Below are 23481 nucleotides of genomic sequence, written 5' to 3' on the forward strand. Positions count from 1 at the left end.
GATGGCAATTTACAGAATTTGGGGAAAGTCACTAAACTGATTTAGGAAAACGTTGGACAGATTAGTTTATATAATAGATTGCAGTAATACTTAACTTTAATTGACTGGTCAACAACATTTCATAACATCATGGCAGAGTTTGACCCGTGTTTTGGGATCAGGTGTGCAGCTTACCAGCTAAATCAGGAAGTGGAGGTGATCTGGAGCTCAACTGAGGATTATTGTACAGTACACCACTGACTTTTTTTTTTTTTTTACCTCTGTCAACTTGTGACTGTTTTAGACATCCGGTGTGTTTGATTTAGGAGCAGAAATGGGCTATAATATTGACAATTATGTTTTCATTAGTGTTTAATCACCTGACATTAAGAATTATTGTGTTTTGGCTACCTTAGAATGAGGCTGTTATATCTACAGAAGGAGTAGTCCTCTTCCACAGAGTCTGCCATGTCCAGAACAACAAAACAAAACACTGGTTCTAGAGAGGGTCTTTTCCATTTTTCACAATGACCACCATAATTGAGGGTGAGGTGATAGGTGTTCAATTGGTTGCAATCTGCAATCTGCAACCACAGATGCCACTAAATCCTACACTGGACCATTAAGCAGCATGCTGTGGGACACAGACACCCCTGATACCACCTCAAAGAACATTTAAACCACATTAAACAACTCCAGAAGGACATCTGAAAACATTCTCCCTCAAACAACCAAAGATCCCTCAAGTAACCCAGAAATATTCCCAAAGACATGTTCAAGCACCCTTGTCTTCCAGGTCTTTCAAACATTGTTTCAGTCTTTCCCCAGCAGTCACACACCTTCAGCCCATCTATACTGAGTGTTCAATTCTGGTACTACGGAAGCCTTACAATCTCTTCAAGGACTACTAAAACCACCTCAAAGACCATTTGAATATCCTTAATAACCCCTTTAGTCTGCTCAAGGATTACTTACAAGACCACTGGAATTTCTTAAAGGACCCTTGGAATCCACTGAAGGACCACCCCAAAGACAACCAGACCATCCTGAAGCACTACTGTAGCTGTCTTGCCACTCCCCTTTGACGTTTTTTCCAGTGTCCATCAACACCACATTCAAACATCCAGTCATTTTTAGTCTCCATTCTAGTAGTTTGAACTGTGCTTCACTTAGACAGTTTTCTGGGTGAATGTAGCTGAAGTAGCTGAGTCATATTTAGACTGTAATCAGACATGGTTTCCTTTATGATCAATACAAATGGGAGATGTCTTTCAGGATGTGTGTGTGTGTGATGAACAGTGTGGTGACAGAGTCGTCTTAATGCTGTCCTTCTGTCCTCTGAGATTTGGTTACACACAAGCACACACACACACACACACACACACACACACTGTCTGTCTTACAGTAGTTGCAGTTCTAAGAGGCTGCTATAAATACTGAAACACATCTGCTACTGCTTTCATATGGAAAGAGTCTATAAACCAGTATGAAAAGCAGCCAACAGTGAAGTAACAAGCCAGATTTTATTTCAGGCTGTTGGTGCTTGGTCAGAAGTTCTGCCATCTGTAAACAAACTAACACTCTCAGTTTAAAATTTCTTCACAGGTTTCTTTAACAACACTTTTCCTGTTGCAGTCTGGAAACCTGAGGACTGAAATAAGTAACATAAGTGCTGAGAGGTTTCAAACTGGTACTGTTTAGTTTGAGCTAGTCTGATACTGGCTCTGGAATCGACCAGTTTAGACTGCTATGATGAAAGTGCACCGTTTAGACCTGTTTGATATCGAAAATAACTTTCTTAAACCTGTGAGATGTAGTGACTGGTTTGGACTGGTCAGATACAAGAAGTATTAAACCTGTCTATTACTGGAATTTGGTGCTTACCAGTTCAGACTAGTATAATAACGAAACTGAATCTAACCAGTTTGGTCTGATAGCTGACTTGTCTCAAACCATTCTAATGGCAAAAATAAATTAAACCAGCAAAATTAATTTGGGATCAGTCACTCCACTTTACATTTCACTGACTTTTATTATCAGGATTATACATCATTTCATTCAATAAAGAGTTACAGAAGGAGGGAGCAAGCCCTTAGACCTGGGAAGCTATGTAGATTGGTCTCTAACAGGACAATAATTTCAAACAATTAATTATTCAGTCTCTGTTTCACACTGTCTACAAATCATTACTCTTTTGTGGGGTAGTTTACACCCTAGAGAAGGCCCTGCAGACCATCATTTACCCTGGCTGAAGAGGACCTCTGCTCAGGCTGAAGATGTGCCGAGCTATGCTGGGCAGTATGTCAGGTCACTGGACCCACCTCCACACACTCCTTGCTTTCTGCCGTTCAAGAGCGCAAATACACATGTCATACTTAACGAAAGGTGAACCTGAGTTTATAAATTCTCTCAAATTGATTTTTCCCTTGAGAGAGAATCCACTATTCTCGACAATTCCATTGACATAAATAGATTTTGCTGCAGAACTTCAATGCCAGTGTGACTGGGCCTTAAATTAAATAAATAAAACCAGACCATTTCATGGTTCCAAAAATTCTAAATGATCAAAGTTTCTTTGATCTCTCCTGGTGCAAGTGTTTGCTGACATCAGCTGCTGATTAAAAGGTCTATAAATTGAGTGTAATAACTTAAACTAATAATAACTAATTCATAGGATCCAGTTTCCTGTTGGTCAGTTCAGTTTCATCTGCAACAGTAAGATTTATAATTATGGCTGTGGTCAGGGTCATCTCTGGTATTCACACCTCACACACATCCAAACACACACACACACACACACACTCAGTATCAGTCAGTTCTGTTTGGAAGCACATACGCTGAAGGAGTAAGAAGTAAAATCTGACACAGTGCTCTGCTGTATCATCAGCTGCAGACTGTACCTCTTGTAACTGATCTGTCACAAAGCACTCCAATAGTTTAGGCAATAGTTATGGTTACTGAGAAGATATTAAATCACTTTGGTCATGAATTTCTACAACAACTTTCACCAAAAACTTAAAAAAAAAATCAGTTCCTTAGTTAAAGATCCCTAAAATGATATCTACTTCTTCTTCCTTATTGAGAAAGCCATCAGCTTAGCATTAATCAGTTTAACAGCTCAGCATGTTGGGGATGTTAGCCATGCAGGATAGTGTTGCTCAGCCTGAATGTGCTACGAAAGGAAAGAGAGCTACAAAATTATGTATGTAACAAACAGCTGCATGTTGGTTTGAGTTAGGAAAACATGAAGAAAAGGGAAAGAGATGATGAACAAGGTGAATGATTTTGGAAACATCTGATCGAGTCGATTGTCCAAATAAATCTGTTGAACCACTAAACTCAGATTCATAACAGTTTAAACAAGTGGTAAGACTAACACACACACACACACACACACACACACACACACACACAGTAGGTGTACGAGGTAGGTGTAATTAAAATAAACTAGCACATAGCAACCAGCAGGCCATTAACAACTCATGTTTCCACTGCACTACGCACTTCTTACAGATGTGTGTGTGTGTGTGTGAGAGAGAGAGTGAGAGAGAGAGAGAGAGAGAGAGGGAGAGGGGTTTCTGTGAAACAGTAACACTTCATGAAACTCTATATCTGTTGAAGTAGATATCAAAGTGTCTCAGTCATGCCAGTGCATTTCTGAATGACAGGGATACTTTGATCTTCTGCAGTAGGCATGGAATCAGTGAAGTAAATCAACATGGCTCTTGTGTTGTGCACAGACTAGTGGTTGACCTAGAGCGAATTATTAAAGTCTGATCACATAACAGTAGTTTGGGACAAAATTGTGAGTGAATAGTCATTAAATAGTCATTGTCAGATTTGTTGCAGGTTTTCAGTTGTCCTGCTGTCAAAGCGGACATTTAAGTGGACCATGTCACACAGATTAAGTGGTCATTGTGCACTTGCATTGCCTGAAAGCAGTTTTAATTAAACAAGCTTATGGTTAGTGCTAAGAGCAATCAGTGTTACGCCGGTGTCAGTGGGTTTGTTGACTGCTTTGTGCATAATTTTGAGTTTTGCCAGAGATTAATAAGTGAACTGCCAGTGCTTGGACTGTGGGTTTTTCTTTTCCCACTGTGGACAACTGCTACAAGCTAACGCTAGTGACTTGGTCAGTGTACTGGTGGAAAAAAAAAGACTCTGGTAGCCATTCAATCATCAATAACAACAAACAACGAAATATATGAGAATAAGGGAGATATTGAGTGCTGCTTGACAACTGGCCTCAGACTGGACTTCTCTCACCCACTAAATCGTAAGGCTTAAGCTGCATGTGCCTATTGTGCATTTTTAATGCATTCATTCTTCTACCACTTAAAAGGTGGTCATAAACTTCATTCTCAATGATCTTCAGTCTAATGTGTTATTAACATCATACTATAACTGACCACCTTATAATGCTCATTATTTACAAATAAAGTTGTTTCATCAGAAGTGGCCGGTAGTGACTTCCACCGATAACAACAGTTTGCCAAATGTCCTACTGCCGGCTATTGATCAGTTTTTGATTGACCTCTAGCCAGACGACATCTTTAACCCATACAATGTAATAGACAACGTGTACTGACTTCGACTTTTTTGGCACCTTGGATCGATAGCTGTGTTGACAGAGCTAACCATTGAGGGAACAAAGAGGTGGACAAATAGAGGGTCACGTCATAGCTTATTAGCTGTGTTGTACCATCCAGTTTTATCTTAATAGGAAATTTATCACAAAAGCAACAAATGCAAAATATTGTTCAAGAATTACAGAATTATACAAAACCACTGGAAAAAATAATCAAAGGAATAAAATCACTAACAAATAAAATGAGAACAAAAGACAATAAAGTGTGAAAGGAGCACTCAAAATCAAATATATGATCAAAATGAAACCTTGACTGAGTTACACCTTGGAAGCTCATGCTGTGTAAATCAACCATGACTGAAAATGATAGAACAGAAAAGCTCTTTTCAGCATCCACAGGGAGTCATTCTACAGTGTTTCAAATCTTTGTGAAGCAGTAATAACAAAATACAAAGCAACAAATCTGGCTTTCTTTCAACCTCTTTTTTTCAGCACAGCATACTGAAATCTCTTAATCTCAATACTGGATAACTCAAATAGGCCAATGGTGTACTACAGAAGAGTCGTGTGACTCCTCATCTGTTATTACAGCTTCATTAGCTCACCATCCATCTCAGCAGAGAAAAGAGAAACATCTGGTGCTGTTAATCAGACTGTAAAATGATTTGAACAGATGAAGCTGAAGAGAATCCAACAGCGGCAGAGACATTTCTCACACAGTTAGCAGGAAGTGGTGAAGCCAGATGATGAGGAAGATGAAGAGGAGGCTGGAGGTGAAGATAAAGACGGGTTTCATTAATGTTCCTACCTGAACCAGATGTCTTTTTTCTTGATCCAGACTGACTTTTTTTCTTTTTTTCTTCCTGTTCTGTCTGTATTTGTTCTATTCTACTGTATTCTGTCGTGTACTGTACTCTTCTATTCCCAGTCTGTCAATGTTATTCCGCTCTCGTCTTTTTACGGACCAAAGAGCAACAGGCAAACACACCCATCACTCACTGTGTGTGTGTGTGTGTGTGTGTGTGTGTGTGTGTGTGTGTGTGCGTGTGAGTGGGAGAGAGAGAGAGAGAGAGAGTATATCGGATGACTGGAGCAAGAGTGGCATGTGTCACCGCTATCTGAACCCCCAAACCCTGAGCGTCAGGTGTGTGTTTCCATGTGTGTGTGTATGTGTTACTTCTTAATCCCCTGCTGCAATTTCCTCTAGAGGGAAGAAACTCTATCCCTGGGGACGAGAAAGAGAGAGAGAGAGAGAGAGAGAGAGAGAAAATACGGCCACACACACTACTTACAGATTATATTGGAGGACTAAAGATTACTCATGTGTGTGTGCGTGTGTGAGATGAGATGAGATCAGAGAACATTGTTGTTGGTTCACAGTGTCTCCTGTTACACAGAGCACAGTGTGTGTGAGAGACAGAGGCACACACAAAACCAGCTGGTTCACAGTTAATGTAATAAACATGAAAATAAATAACAAAGTGTGATATCAGACATTTCAGTTGTTCTCTTGTGGCAGGAACTAACCTCACTGTAACTGACTCCAGCCAATACTGACAGTCCTGTAGTAACGGTGACAGTATGCTTCTACAAAAGACCTTGCCGGATGGTGGGGCAGCATCTGAAACCCCCACCCCCACATGTTTCAGACATCTGAACTGGGTTGCTGCACTTTTAACTTAAACGAGTTCCACACCATGAACACTTTCAAGGAAAGATTGGGTATGAGCGAGCTTATAGTGACAATATAAAGATTAAATAAAGATTTTTAGCTATGCCAGCAGCATGACTCTGGGGAATGCAGATTTTTGAAATTTTGCAATTTTATAATGAGGTTTATAATTTAACTTTGGACATCAGGCTAGCTGTTTCTAGCTTTTTGTTTCCAGTCTAGCTAAGCTCCAGCTCCATTCTGAATGCACAGATATGAGATTGATATTGATCTCATTCTGAAAAACAAGTGTATTTCCCAAAATGTTGATCTGTGAATATGGAAATTGTCCTTCAGCTCTATCAGTAGATCCTGTCTTTGGCACTAAAGAGGTGAAGGTGCGTACACGTAGTGCCTTAATGTGCCCAGTTTAGCCCCTGGACATCCTTACAATACAATAACATGATCCCTCACTGGCTTCCCACTGCAGAAACTCTGCTGAGAATGAAGCCTGGAAGAACACACAGTATTAATACACCCGTGATCCTGCTGGGAGGAGAACCCTTCTCACTGCCTTCATCTGCATCTTAAACATTCCTTATCCACATAGAGGGAGAGTGGTAGAGCGACATAAATTGAGTGTGGTTTTGCTGATGGCAGCATTAGACATCACACTGCATTATTATTATGCACAGAAACACACACATTAGCATAACAAGCCCGTGTGAGTGTGTCTAAGTAGGTCACGTTCAGATCCTTCTTCATCCAAAACCACACACACACACACACACACACACACACACACACACACACACACACACTGGTCCAATCAGGAATACGAAGACAGACAGGACAGCTCTAGTCCAAGAATCAGTGGAAAATATTAGAAACAATAAGAAAATACTGTAACTGACAGTAAAACAAATTTCATTAGAATCAGGATAATACTGTATATTAAAACATAGCATGATACAAACAATAAACTGATGATTTAGCTTTTCTCTGATTTAGTCTTACCAGAAGTGGAGATGAGAATGAGGAAGGGCCACTAAAATCTTAAGCAGATATAATACTTTCTGCATTCATGAGTATGCAAGGGTCTGATAGTTTGCACATGATCTAAATTTTGTTATGTGAGACCGTGGGCGTAGACTCTGTGCAGACATCCACATACCTCCAACTTGTGACCACACAGGCCCACCCAAATGATATGTTTCCCATAGACACTGATATGGCATATCTAGTATGAGCAGAACAATTATGTTTCTGTAGTAGTCCACATCCGTCCATGTACAAGTCTGATGCAGAAAAAAAACCCTTGCAAATCTGATTACACACTCTACAGCATGGCTAGGCCACGTTTCCCTCTTTTCCCTCTTAGTTGTGGTTTGTGCTGATCAGCACATGTCAATGATTGTGACACCTGGCTCTTGAGTCAGAGTTAACCTGGAGGAAGGAAGGCAGGTTCCCTGTTTAGTGTTCAAATAAATCACTCTTTATTTTGTGAAACTGACAAGACTGAATTAGATTAATCTAAAAGCAAAATTAAGACTGGCCTAATGCCACACACCCATCTAAAATGTCTTGTTAAACCAGAGCTTGGCAACTGCAGCCAGACAAGTCAAATTAGAGCTCCAAGTACAACCGAAAAACCCAAGAGATAATAGAATTTAAATTTAAAATTTTAATTAAATAAACAGAACTAAAACCAAACACACATTGGACAAAGGAAACCATTGTGAAAAAGACATACACAGACACACACACACAGACACACAATGGTGATGAGTAGCAGTGTGTGGGTAATCACAGCAGTCATGCTATCTATAATGAGAAGAATGTTAGACAGAAAGTCGATCAGACAGACAGGAGTCACCAATTCAGTGGACCAATAGCAGCCTTTATTTTCTCCTAATCAGATAAATAGTTTCTTCTAAGTAATCTCCCTGAGGTTCTATGTCCAAAAGGGTCTATGATGTTAATTTAGCTAATGATATTCCAGGAAAACATCCTCTTTCGTGTCAACAGAAGCAGCAAGAGTTCCATAATGAGCGCACATAAGAATATGAGCATTTATAAGTGAGCACTTAAAGCGAGAGAGGCTGTACAATGCACTGTAGAGATCTGACATGAGCAAAATTCTCAACTTTTCAGACAAATTATCCACAGGACATTGTTCAGGTACATCTTTCTGTTAATGAGCATTTTTAATTTGCATGTAAAAATTCTATGTGGAAAGTCCAAAAATTAGAGAAAATAAATCTTTTTAGTATAAACAAAGAGTACTTCAATGAGGTGGAAAAGTTGGCACACTTGGAAGAAAAAAGACTGTGGCTGATGGATTTTTAGACATGCTAGCAGCAGGAGTGACAATGTTTAGCCTCTGACCGTCTGTTGGTCAGTCAGCCGCTTTGGTCCGCAGTCCTGAAACTGTTGGATGGGTTGTCATGAATTTTACACCAGACGTTCACAGTCCTGATATGCATTTACACCTAAACTAAGATTATTTTCTTGAGATATTTCAATGCCTAACAAAGCCAGATCAATGGAAACGTTCCAATTCATTGATCAGATTAATTGCAGTAACACTACAATGACATATCAATGGGATGTGGAAATAACTACTGTAAAATAATTACAACCAACCTCAGATAACCAGCTGATTCTGCCTCTAAGACATGACAGTTTTCAGAGCTAAACCACCATTTTTAAATGCACACATTGCGATCGGAGAGACTACAACCTAAGTTCAAAGTTCGAGTTCAGGTCATGACCCCTGAATCACGTAATCCCCCATCATCCCCACAAAAACAGCACACTCTGTACAGACACCTAGACAGAAAAGACTCCAGCGCTGAAACCCAAAGTGTCTGAATGTGGAGCTCGAACACAAATAGGCAGAAGGATTTCCTACCTCGATTCAGGAAACAGCTCCACATCATCGACAGGGAGACAACTGTCTCACCTCCTCCTCCCTCTCCCCTCTATCATCTGCTCCTCTGATGATACAATGCAATGAAGAGAATACCCAAAACAAACAGCAGAGAATCACCACTCGACTGTCTGACTGTGAACGCAGAGCGACACGTGTGTCCGTGTGTGTGTGTGTGTGTGTGTGTGTGTGAGGATAGAGGAGGGCGACCAAGACAGCAAGAAAGAGAGAGTGTGCACTGTACTTGAATCACTGAGGTGAGGATATTCAGAGTGAGCGGCGATGACAGCCCCTCTGTCTCAATGGAAATCCCTTTCTCTGTCGCTGTGTCTCTCTGTAGCTCACTCGCACTCTGCCAGTTCAGGCCATCATGATTCAAAAGAGAGAAGAGCAGAAGAGGAGAGAGGACGAGACCGGAGGACAGAACATTTTGCTTGTTTCATTCTCAGAACAAAATGTGGAATGGGCATATAAAGAAGTGAAAGAAAATCCACGAAAACAAAGCAAATAAATAAACTGACACATAATTTAACAAAATAACCAACAGGGAACAAAAAGAGGGATGACTAACTAAAGGGAAAAATAAAAGGAAGAAAAAGGAACATAAAAAAGAAGCAAGAAAGTGAACTGACAAACTGAATGAAAAGCAAAAAAGCAAGACAAAAATGACTGAAAGAACAACAGCCTTGGTCAGTTGAATACCAGTCCTCCTTTTTTTCTGTTTCTTTGGTTGTCTACTTGTCCTCTACCAATACAACCAGTATTTTACTACCTTTTCTGTTCTAGACTGTGCCATGATAAGTCCTACTTGCCCTCTACTACAGGTCCATTTGACCTTCTAGTTTCCACTTAACCTTAACTACACCAACCAGTCTCCAATCTAGCATTTAGTAGTTCTGCTAGCACTGCCAGCTTTCCACTACACTTTGGCTTGTCCTAGCAATCTTCCACTTGACATGTCTGTATTGCCAATTTTCATCACGACATTGAATAGTTCAGTCAGTCCTCTAATGGTTTTAATAGTCCTACCAGTTTCCAGTGCAAACCTTGACTGGTCCCACCAGCCTTCTAATAATTCCACTAGTCGTACCAGTTTCGACTTAACTTTGACCAGTCCCCAATTCCCAATACCAATAGCTTTACCAGTCCTACTGGTTTGACTGGTTTTTTCTACTAGACCACAACTAGTCCTGCCAATCCCTAGTAGGTCTGCTAATTCTCCTGTTTTCTAGTTGTTCCCCACTACAAGTTGTACTAGTTACCAATGAACCTGATTACCGCTTGTATCAAATGTATCAAACAGGTTTTTTGTGAGCAGTTCACCACTCTCCCAGTGCTGGCATCAAATTCAGGATATAGCATATATTTACAAAAATCAATGAAGTACAATGAAGTATGAACATTAAATACTTTACCTCTGTATTGTTTTCATATTAGTATATGACCAAAAAGAATTAGCCAATTATCACATTGTGTTTTATTTATATTTTACACAGTATCCTTACTGTTTTGAAAAAGGGGTTGCACCTTCCTGGGATCTATGAGTCCATTATCCTACTAGTCTTGTTGCAGCCCCAGGCTCACATGCTGGTGAAAATAAATGAAACCTAAACGGGCATGTAGATGGCTTTAAATTAGTCCTACATTGGTTCTACCAGCCCTCTACTAATTCCAGTATTACAAGTTCTTGACTAGTGGACATGGATGTGGGTCATGTGGATACAGCATCAAGGTTTCAAATCTGGTCATTTACCAGTCCCAGTGTCCCAGTCTTCCCCTCTGATCCTATTGTCATCACTGTATGACACTGTGAGTGTGTGAATCTGTCAGCAGGTTCTATTCATACACCGCTGAATACACTAACGCAAGACCACTCATCAACACCTGCTCAATCTCTCCATCAGACATGCAGGAGAGATGGCAGCGCTGAAATCAGTTTCCAGGTCACAAAGGAAAAGTAAGAAAAAATGAGGTGGGGATGTAAATGAGCAGTGAAAGAAGGAAAGGTAGAAGTAGGAAAGAAAGAGGGCAGTAAGGAACTCAAGAGAGAGGGAGAGGAGGAGGGGGAAGAGGAGGCATTTTAGGGGCAAAGTTAGTTTTCCGCTAACAAAGGAAAGGTGGAAAAATGGAGACAGAGATGAAAAGATGAAGGTAAATGATAAAAGGTAGAGAGAGGGAAGGAGGAGGTAAGGAGAGGAGAGGAAAGGACGAGGTAGTAAAGGAGAGGAGGAAAAAGAAATAAAAACATTTTTCAGGTTTCTGTTTCTGTCCAAGCTGCAGAGGGTGCTACGGTTCAGCTGATCAGGTGTCATTACTAGACTGATCAACACACACACACAGCTATGACATGTGTCTATTAATAACTGTCTATTCCTCAGCTCATTATGCATGGGGTATCAGCAGAACAACATGATGACCTTTATTAGCCCAAGAGAGCTAATTAGAGGTAGCTTTTACACACACACACACACACACTCCTCACATGAAAAAGAAAGATCGGGAAAGGTGAGCTGATTTCTACTGTACTAGAGAGAAACAGCCAATCAGGAACACTGAGTTTCCTATTTAAAGGAAAATTTAACCTGTGTGGAATACTTCACACAGGTCTTCATATATTTACTGTAGTGCACTGCGTTAGACGGTCAAAGCACATTATGTGGTTGTCTTCAGTAACCAGTAAAAACTCTGCCTTCACCAAACACTGATAATCACAAGAGGAGAGCAGAGCAGAGGAGAGGAGAGCAGCTTTAATACAGTAAATGCTATTAGTCTCAAGCAAGTTAATCTCTTCATTTGCAATGAGCATGTGGATCATGAGAATTCACTTCTTTCATTAGAAACTGAATGTGTGTGTTTAAGTGTGTATGTGTGTGTATAAATGTGTGTGCTGCCTCCCAGTGGTCACTAAGTGTCAGTGAAGAGAAAACATTAACTGAGTGTATTCATTGATAGCAATCACTCTATATAGTACATCCCCACTATTTAGTTTAAATTGTAATGGTCTGGGAAAAAAAAATCATTTTTCATTATGGTTTTCCTTCTCCTGCCCGTGTTTTTGTATTCTTTTAAGTTTGTGTGTGTTTTTGTGTGTGCATTATATATATGTTTAACAGTGGTGGAAATGAACTAAGTAGCACTGTAATAATTTAAACATAATTTGAGGTAGCTTTTCCATATCATGTTACTTTGTATGTCTACTCTACCAGTGGCTAAGTTCATCATCATCATAACTTATCAAGGCAAGTTGAGTTGAAGTTAATATTTAGTCATTATCTATTTTTTGGATTTGGATTTTGCTTGTAGCCCAATACGATCATTGTTAGATATTTGATATTTGTGCTGCAAACATGGTAGTAATGGCTGTTGGTTTTTAGATCTGGACTTGTTATACTTCACTTTTTTTATATTTTGTCAGACTACTGCAAGATAAATAAATTTAAAACTGACACAATGGAGGCATTTAATTCATTCAGTCCAATTTGCTTTGCCATCTTCTAAACCTGTCTAGCTGTTGTTGTCTAAGTATGAGTTTCTGTCAACTGAAACGCAAGAGTGGTTCTAATTTGGCGTGGTTTGGTGTGGTGTGTATCAACCAGGTGGAGTGAGGTAGAAATAAAAGTCTGCCTCTACTACAAGCCTCCTTTATATAAAGGCCTGGGACCTCCTGCAATACATAATAATAATTTCAAAATAACTGATTCCAGTAGTTTTAGATGAACATCACTGCTTGAGAAGCTCAAGGATCGTGTCAAATGTCACCCTGTAGCACAACTGTTTGCATTGGCTGTGATGTCATCTGACCTGACTGCTGATAGGCTGCTCAGCCAGCCAGGTCAGTGTCTCTCTCTCTCTCTCAGACACACACATGCACACACACACACACACAGTCAGCCTGGTCTAATGGAGCTGAGCTCAGGCCAAAGAGCTTTTCATGGTTGAGCGAGCATCACAAAATAGACAGAGACAGAGAGAGAGCAGGCTGAGTACAGTGTTTGTGTGTGTGTGTGTGTGTGTGTCCAAGAGATAGAGATTTAATCTTTAATCAGTGTTATTGTAGAGTGTACACTGATATGGACACACAGTATGTAATTACAGCTGCTGCAACACACACACACACACATACACACACACACACAGCTGAGTATGTGTGTGTCGGTGTGAGATGGTTTTCTGGTTTCCTGTCTCTTGTAAAATTATCATCCCCAGTACTGTAATTAGATGTGTGTGTGTGTGTGTGTGTGTATGTTTGCTTTTTATTTCTAATATTTTGCTTTTATTTTTGTTAATTTTGAAATGTATTTAAATCCATTCAGGGCTAAAATGCCAGATTTCCAGTGCAAGTTCTGCTTTGTGTTGTTTTTTTATTTTTTATCAAGAAAACAGAGACAACAAAGCGTTACGCATTATATGAAGATGTCATGACAGCAGATTTTTCTAGAGATACATTAAAGGGCTAACACCAAATAAGATGTAATGGTAAGAATCAATGCAAGCTAATTTAACATTGTGAGAAATGTCATTTTGGTTCGTAGTAGTGCTACGTCCCAGTTTGGTGACCTGCTGCTGTCTGCTCCACTTTAACTCCTTTACATCTCACAGAACGTTCTCACTGTGTTGACCAGCAGTTTGACTTTTAAAAACTGGGTCTGAATCACTGAAGACACTCTCACTGTTCCAGTCACTTCTGATCACAGAAACTAAGAGGGTCGGGGAATGTGAAACGTTTCAACTGTAATTCCAGCAGCAGAGGGCACTGGAAACTTTGATACAATACCAGAAAACATACTAGAAAAATCCTAGGCACACAAAGGTGTTTTGTTTTTGTTTTTTTTATCAAACTGTACACGGTTCTACAGGGTATAGAAAAAGTCACTGAACACAAACCAATACATTTGTTGGCTGAAAATCTGACTGGAGATCTGTTTTTTAAAGCTTAGGTGCACAGCTTAGAATAAAGAAATGAAGCAGAGGGAAACAACTGGACTTTTTTTTCTCTTGATAGTCTATAGCTATAGGCTATCATGAACTGCCACTAAGGCAATGTAGTACTGTTAAACCTTTTCACACCATTCCTTTTAAGTAAACATTACAAACATTACACATTAAAATGCTGGTAATCCGAGATTCGGATGTGGCAGGTCTTATTTTAGGAAACATCATATGAAAAGTCCATATACAATGTGGTTTATAAATATTTAAACATCTTTTTAAATCATCAACATTATCAAATTATATTCAAAATCATACATTAACTATGACATCAGAGTGCTGACAGCCGTCTGTCAGTCTTGCGTGTCAGCCACTATGTTCTGTGATTTTGTGCCTGACAAAAGTCAAAGTCAAACACATATTTGATGAAAAGAGAAGCTGGTGTCGAATGAGAACTAAAGGTAACACCAAAGTTATTACAGTTCACTCTGTCATCCATGAATCCATCCAGCAGTTGATGAGAAGTATCATGTACAACTGCTAATCTATAAAGTTGAAGGAAAAGTCACTTAATAGCCAAAGTCACGAGGATCCATAATCTGGGAACCATGAAAGTCATTACAAAATTCTTATCAGCTGACAGGCGGGCGGGCCGATGGACAGACAGACAGACATTGTTACCCCAAGAGCAAGCTCATCATCATGACTGACAGGTGTTTGGGTGGAGCTAAGAATACCCACACAGAGTATAAAAATGTAGTGACAATCTGCGTTAATGCAGGGTCACTTTATCTTTTCAGGGGTCAATCTGAGATCCAGCTCACACATACAAAGTCCGACCCGTCCCAGGGGGCAGCAGCTGTTGATGGTGGATGAGCCAAAGTGACTTTCAGTCAGCAGATAGACAGTCAGTCTTTACAAATGAATATCGTGTTTAGCTTTTAATGTTCCACTGTTTACCATGACAACTTGCATATTTTTCTGCTGTGTTGTTTGGATCAGGAGCACAGACCACCGACTAATGATTTCCTGTCATGCGGTTACAGAATGTACATGCATGTCAGTCAACACCTTTGTGATCTCTCAAAGTGTAACCTTTAACAGTAACCACAAGGCAATACATATCATTGTCAGCACAGGACACCAGGAGGAGTCAAAGAAATGTCCTACCAGCAGTCGTGCTCGATGGAGTGCTGAGGCCTGAACTGGGGCCTGGGATTGGAGTTAGTCCTGCAGGCTGGGAGGAACTAAGCCCTGTGGCCTGAGGAACAGACCTAGACTGAGCCCCTGTTGGAATCAAAGACATCAATTTAAACTGCTATTGCTACTTCTGCTATCTAATCCGACAAAGCATCACATGCAATAAAGATTAAGATAAAATTTCAGGCTCAGGTCAGATCCAAGTGTAGTTTTTCCAAACATTATTTATTAAGAACATTCTCTTTCTCACAGAGCCAATTGTCTGTATCTGTGCATGTCATTTTTTAGAAGAACAAAGGCACTGCCTACATATCACTTAGTGAGTTATATCTTTTTAGTTTATTATAGTTCACCATTGCATCATAAGATGATTGTTTCAAACTATTCAGACACTCAGATGCAGGTACTCCTACTATGATCACATGACAATGGTGCTTGTAATATACCTGCTGCCTGTTGTCCTGTCTCTCCAGCCTGGAGCTGTCTCACTCTTCGAAGGTGAGACCTGCCATTGTAGTGCAGCTGGGCCTGACCAGCAGAGGTCAGCTGCAGGTTACACACCTCACAGAGCGAGTAGGCCCCACTCTGACCTGGAAGAAAACAACAGGAATGAGTCAGACTGTAAGAGACACATACAAGGACTGGTGGGAAAAGAAGGAGATAAAACAGAACGTTGATGCTGGAACATCTACGTCTATCACCTTGAGATGGGGTCTGCTGGATGGTTGTAGGTGTGGGCCTGTCCGTCAGTTCTTGACACATCCCTCCCAAGGCAAAGATCTGCCCACTCTCCAGGAGCTGAGAGGGGCTTAGTGGGGTCTTCATCCCTGAGGAAAAAAAAGCAGACATAAATGTCAGTTTTTGACATTGTGCATCTTTGACATATACACTACAGAACACAAGATGCCAACACGTAATGTAAGATAAGGAGAAATGAGTGATATGTTCTTTCAACCCCACTATTTAGAATTTAGAAACACTATACAAATATTTAATAAATGGTCTATAACACAAAGTAATTTTATTTTGCAATATGGATACTTTAAGTAGCATGAATGACAACAATTATAACTTCTCCTGTGAGAACATAATTAATATTATTAAATTATCTTTTAACTATTCATTATCTGTTCATACACCAACCTCTGCTTTTGGGTGCCCACATGGGGAGGAATGGTTGTTTAATAACATTTGAATAACAAATGACAGAAATTAAGTATAATCCAGAGAAGAAAATGCCAGCTGAGAGAAGCACGGTGTTTTAATTGTGACTGATCATTGCTTGCATGTTACCAGATGGCTGGAGTGTTAGTGGCTAGCTTGTCAGCTGCAGTAACTCACTGACCATCCTTGTAGTAAGAAAACTATCACCAAACTCTTCTACAACCAATTATTGCATAATAAGACACACAGGTGTATTTCACTGTGCCACTTTCTGTTGTGACCAGGCCTTCAGAGTGATGATGTACTCTCATCAGCAACTAATAACAAATCATTCAAATCGACATGCTATGCAAAGTCTAAAACACAAAACATTTGTTGATAGCAGAGATCCATTTTTTATTGGCTCCAAGACATCACCAAATAAACACTGAGAAACACTGTGGTACAACACTAAAATCACTCCAGGTGTAAAACAATGGTTATCAAACACAGCAGCAACACAGAGCCAATGTAATGGTAATACTTTAGTGACCTAAAAGGAGACAGACAGGTGGACAGACAGACTGGCGGACAGGAATGAGGCCTGAATGACAACGGATGCAGAGTGTGGAGGGCCAAACGCTCACAGGGAGAGTGATGAAGTAATGAGTAAGAGGAGAGAGGAAGGATGACATATGTGTTTGTGAATCCAGTGTACTGTGTGTGTGTGTGTGTGTGTGTGTGTGTAGGTCAGTCCATGACTGTGTCCATCTGTTGTCCTGACAGCTCTGCCAAGTCACATGACCTCTGATAGGACACACACACACACACACACACACAGAGTTTTTTTCATATTCAGTTGGCTTTATTGCCATGACCTGCATATATTACTACTGTACACACGCTACATAAATTCATTTTGGGGATTTGGATCAGCTCATTAAGAAGGGCACACCATTGACATGACACAGAGGGAATTGTCACTTAATGATAATTAACGCTGGTACTGAAGAGAAAATCAAGGTCACTATTTCATTGTCAACATTAATACAGAAGCTGGACCAGGAGTCATCTTCATTCAGTTGTAGAATGAGAAGAGTTGTTTCATCCAGCTCCAGGATTAACAGTCCCGTTAATTTTTCCCACAGGCAACGTTACACGGCTGACAGTTAGGACACTGTGGTTTCAATCGGATGGAAATTCTCCTGGTTGAATGAAGATTTGAGATAAACAACTGTACTGGGAAATATCTGATTCTCTGACAAAAAGTCAAAGGTTAGATGTTAATTTGATAATAATGACTTCAAATGTGCATCTAAAATCCTGTTAGGTGCATTGCTAATGGCATGTGGAAGATAAGGATTATGGCGTAGAGAATTTGAATTTGCTGTGACTCACACCTCTGACAGGTTTCTGTTCCATAGACTCATGGGTATTAGAACTGTCCGAACAGCCAAACGAACGGACAGAGTTGAAGTCTCACAGCATATGAGGCTGTTACATGATTCGGGAGAGTCCTGTGTTTCCATGCGAGGACTGTTTAAAGAAAGATGTAAAACACCCATACCCACACACACACACACACACACACACACACACACCTGTCCCGACATCACTTCCTGTCTAGCTTCTGCTCCACAATCTTTTTCAACACAATCTCTCATCTGCCTAACTGAAAGAAGTGAAACATTCCTGGGGTCTATACTTTCCAAACTCTTCATAAATGAGAATTGGTCACTTGCTATTACAGTAGAATGTGACCCTCATCTCTTAACAGAGATAAACAAAATAAAACTACATCTCTGGTGATGGTTTTCCACCAGGTGTTTCACCTATAGTGGTCTTGTGGGGAATGGTGTTACTAAAATGCTGCCAAAAAGTGAAATGTTAAATACATACTGATATACCAACTTTTTTTTTAACTTAACCTGTCTAGACAAAATGAGTGAGCTGCACAGCACATGGAGGGGTATCATGTTTCTATCTAACGAGCGTAAAATAAGGGAAATACTGGATATGTCAAGTGAAGGTGAAACATTTGTAACTGATGGTCCCAAGATAAGCCTATAGCATGTTCCTTTCTCTCTTTCTTTCTCTCTGTTCTCTCATCGCTCCCTCTCTCTCTCTCTCTCTCCCTTCCAGCTGGTTGTTAGAAGTCGATTTTATGTTCTGCAGACAGCTGGTTAATCTGCCACTGTGATGAATTAGCTGTAAAATGCACGCACACACGCGCGCACACACACACACACACACACACACACACACACAGAGCCAGCTGATGCTGACATCAGCTTTAGTGAAGGAAGGATTAAATATATCTGCTCTATTGAGCTGGGAATTACACAGTACACACACACACACACACACACACACACACAGGTAAATACACACATGCGTGCACACACATACATACATATGGTAAGATGCAGACAAAGAGAAAGCAAGCCAGTGAACTGAGTATTCAGCATCACAGTGAAATGAAATATGTGTATTTACCTTTTCTTTTGTTATGTGTGTATGTGTGTGAGTCTAATCCAAGCTGACCAGGCAGTCAGTAATCAGAGAGGCCAGCTGTGGGTTATAATCCCCCATACACACACACACACACACACACACACACACACAACAATGAGATCCCTGACTGAAGAGAAAAAACAGAAATATTTTCTTCAGCGTCTGATCAAAGCAGGTCAGTGCTTCACAGCAAGCTGAAGAAGTAAATGCTCCCACCTTCAAAGACTTCAAAGAGACTCAACAGAGCGAGTGTCGGTCTCATCTCCATGTCTTCAGTGTCAATACATCGTGAAATAAAACATTAGACGTTCACTGGTGAAGAAACAGCACCGTGCTTCTGACACTGTTGACAACTGCATTTTAAAGTCTGATGTCTCAGGCTGAATGCTTTTGCTCAGAACTGGTTTCATATTTATCTGAGACAACACAGGTGTTCTGTGCCGATGGCCTTAAAACAACCTCTCTCTGGATAGATAGGTAGATAGATAGGTAGATAGGTAGGTAGGTAGGTAGGTAGGTAGGTAGGTAGGTAGGTAGATAGATAGATAGATAGATAGATAGATAGATAGATAGATAGATAGATAGATAGATAGATAGATAGATAGATAGATAGATAGATAGATAGATAGATAGATAGATACTTAATTGATCCCGAGGGAAATTCAAGCATCCATTAGCACATTACAGCAGTGTAGGTTAGACAAAAAGTAAACAAACAAGGTCTAACTGTTAGTAGGAGAGATTTAGATAATAAAACTATACTGATCATAAATAGACTAAACATATGCTAAATAAACTAACATATGTTACGTGTGTTACATAAGTATAGTAAAGTGGAAAGAAAGCAGGTCGACCAGATTGACTGTGTGTATTAAAACAAGGGACTAAAAACTACAGTGTAAACAGATGTAAACAGATTACTACCCAAAACATGACTTAAAAACGAAAACACACATTATTTGGGGAAAAACGGACGGAGCTACTGGAGAGGCTGCCACTCACGTCGGCACCGGAAGACAGTTGGAATATAAAATGAAATAGTTCCTTCACTATTTAATCTCTACATAAATGATTTTACCACTCCAACCAAGACTTTTTGATTTTCATGGAAATAACGCAGTCTAATATGTATTCTCTTAAACTCGATCTGTGTGAAGATTATAACACTCATACATATTTGCATAGTCTCAATGTTGACAAAAAAGATGTGTTGTATTCCCAAGAGCCTGCAGTTCTAGTTGATACCCCCCCTGCTGTCGACACGATTAACATTACTGAAACTGTCCAGTCTTATGAATACCTTGGAATGTGGTTAGATGGTACTCTCACTTTTAAATATCATGTAGAGCAACTGGCAAGGAAACTAAGGATAAAAATGAATTTCTTCTGTGATGAGGACAGGAAAATAACTGTACAACAACCATCATGTCTGTACTTTACTATGCACATATTCTGTATTCTGTATCCAAATTTCCTAAAACATTTTAGTCAGTCTATCACACCTCTCCTCATATTTAAAACCATGTAGACCAGGCCACAGCACTGTTTAACTCAAATTAATACCAAACTTGGACAGATTGCCTAAATGGGCTGAACTACAGAGAGATTTTGTGTGGGTGTTTGTCAGGTTATGTTTGGTGTACGCATTTTCCTCTTATTTTTGTCTGCCTATGTCTGTTTTTCCTTCTCTCTTCTCTACTGAGGCCTCTTGCAAAAGAAGTTTTGATCTTGATGAGATGAGAGATCAAGAATGGGAGCACCAATATGTCAAACGATTAAATGTTTTGAAAGGCTACTGTATATGCAAATAAGATGTATCCTACACCAAATGTCACACCTGAAGGTAGACAGACAGGCTATGCAAAATCAAAAATGTTAAATTACATCTTGCATTTTTGGTAACTGATGATTTATTTTCAAAGAAAAAAAATTCAATTTAACCACTTACTAAGATGTACCAATAATACTATCTGACTGTTGTCAGGTGAAGACCTTTTATGTCCAAAATGTATGTCAGCTTTACAAGAATTAATGGCTGACTGCAATGTGTGTCATTGTTCAGTGGAGTATGAAAGCTTTCGTTCAGGTCTGAAGAATGTTTTCAAGCTAGAGAGGATGGGGAAACGCTGGCCCTGGAGATACAAAGTTTACACCATCCAATATCTAATCTTATCTTTTGGTGCTTGCACAGTTTTTATGTCAGCAAGTGGACAAATGAGGGACTCATCTGATTGGTCAAAAACTCTGAATAGTGCTAGAGTAAAGGATAAAGACAAGTAGATATTGAGGAGGCCACAAATGTATGTCCCTGTTCCCCGAGAGAGACTGCACAGTGTTACATGTGCGCGCACACACACACACACACACACATACAGTAACCTGAGGGGATGGCAGGATAAAGGAACTAATGGAGATGTGAAAAGACAGAGAGAGAGGTCTTAGAGTGGCTGCCTCTCGCCCTGAGGTCAGTAGCTGGTAATGGCAATGGTCAAAGACACACACACACACACACACACACACACACACACACACACACAGTAAACAGAGCAGTGGCCAGCAGCAGCAGAGATGCTGAAACAAACTAGTAGATACAGTTTGATGTTTGTATGTTCGTCCCTGCAGGACTCTGAGGTCCTATGATCAGAAGAAACTGGTGAAAACTCAAACCACTGCCTCACAATTCCTTTGTTACATACTGGTATATTTAAGAAAACAAATCTAATGTGACCAATCATTGCCATTTTTCCAACACAGTAATCCTGTTGAGAACCAAGAAATTCAGGTCACATAAAATCAAACCTTGACTTTCTCTGACTGCTTTGTTTCCTTTCAAAGACATCCACTCAGGCAAAGCTTCCTCTCAGGCCGTGTGTGACCTCCAACAGGCTCCACAAGTTCAAATCTCATAATACCATTTCATTTCTAACCTCGAAACCTAAACTGCAGCAGCTCTGACCTGCAAACACGAACTTAACACCAGATTTATTAAACTTACTGGGAGGAAGAACTTGCTGACAGACTGAATTCGGGGCAAAAACCTTTACACAAGTTTCATTTTCTGGCTTTTCTGGCATTTTCTTGTCACAAGTACCAAACAACTCACATTTCCTTCCAACAAAACAATTTCTTTCAGTTGTATTGTGAATTTTTTAATCACAGAGCTACTATATCAAGAGGAAATAAAGCCATATATCCACATACACACACACTTTTTTTTACAAGCTTCACAGTGACTCTAACAACAACAGTCTGATTAGATCACATTCATTCACCTTCAGACTGTTGTGAACCTGAAGATCTGCAGGAGGCCGTAACCTGAAGACACTCTAAGTTGCTTTCCATTTAGCTAATTATGCTTCATCCCTCCTCAAGCAACTCACCCTGAAGTTCGCCAACATTAAAGATGTTTCAAAGACTTAAACATGTCTCAGAGAGGGCAGCAGGCGAGGAACCACGGGTGTATCAAATGGTAACACCAGTGCAATCACTTTCTGTTCAGTGATTGGTCAGATGATCTGATGAGACACCATAAGGGGTGGTCGCTATAGAAACTGCATTAACTGTAATAATACTCTACAATGTGTTAGTGGAGGCTGGACAAATTAAATGTGGCAACAACAAGGCAACACCAGCTGCAAATCTAACATTATATGTTAAATGGAAATGAATACATGTGTATTTAATCTTAAATTGTGAACGAATCATAAAAAATGCTAAGGGATTGGCTCGTTCAGGTATAAAAGATGTTTCCTACCCAAATGTTTGTCTTGAACAGTTGTGGTTATTATTATTAGTCAAATAATACCAGCCTGAGATGGAGTAAATACATGTAAACACATAACTTTAATAATCTATATGCTGATCTCTTAGATTTTAAACCAAATATATACTGTGATGAGAAGGCATAAAAAATGGGACATTTTACTGCTGAGAGACTGGTGGACAACTTCTGTACTGGAAACATGTTTCTCAGTGAACTCACTTACCTAGTTTGGCAGTTCTTGTTACTTATTAGCTGATAAAATAAAAGGATATAAGCCAATATAGAGGTGTAGCTCTAAATCCCACAGAGTCAACATTGTAATTTGGTCACTTTCATATCAACCTCACTGTTTACTCTCCCACAGTGTCAGAGCTGGATTCACAGGGTGAAACATGGGGTGGTTTTTACTGTGAGGCAGTAACATGAAACTCAAAGTATCTGACACAGAGGTTAGCATGGACAGCAATCATTTATGGAAAATATGTCTTATAAACAAGAAAACAGACATTTTTTAGATATGTTTTGACAGTGGATCTTCTGATATAGAGGTGTGTCATGTATATGACTGACAACATGTTGTATGGTTTAAATACTGCAGCACGGATTAGAGATGCAGGGAGAGCAAGAGAGAGAGGAGAAAGAGAGAGGGAGAGAGAGGAGGGAGGGAGAGGGAGAGACAGAGGAAGAGAGGAGAGAGAGAGAGGGAGAGAGAGAGAAGAGAGGGAGAGAGGACAGAGAGAGGGGGAGAGAGAGAGAGAAGAGAGAGAGGGAGAGGAAGAGAA

General features: G+C 39.9%; 1 protein-coding gene across 3 annotated transcripts in view; it reads right to left on the bottom strand.

The window, feature by feature from the left end:
* The window catches only part of znf385b (zinc finger protein 385B), a 47509-nt gene that overhangs the window by 13448 nt on the left and 10580 nt on the right, over positions 1-23481 (bottom strand). For all 3 annotated transcript variants that reach the window (XM_046404781.1, XM_046404782.1, XM_046404780.1), the window contains 3 exons: positions 15981-16106; positions 15726-15869; positions 15250-15366 (listed from right to left, as the gene is read on the bottom strand). In XM_046404781.1, coding sequence (XP_046260737.1) covers positions 15250-15366; positions 15726-15869; positions 15981-16104 — 385 coding nt within the window. In that variant the 5' untranslated portion in view covers positions 16105-16106. The remainder of the gene's footprint in view (positions 1-15249; positions 15367-15725; positions 15870-15980; positions 16107-23481) is intronic.

The sequence above is a fragment of the Scatophagus argus genome, chromosome 11 (assembly GCF_020382885.2).
Source record: "Scatophagus argus isolate fScaArg1 chromosome 11, fScaArg1.pri, whole genome shotgun sequence".
Taxonomy (NCBI): domain Eukaryota; kingdom Metazoa; phylum Chordata; class Actinopteri; family Scatophagidae; genus Scatophagus; species Scatophagus argus.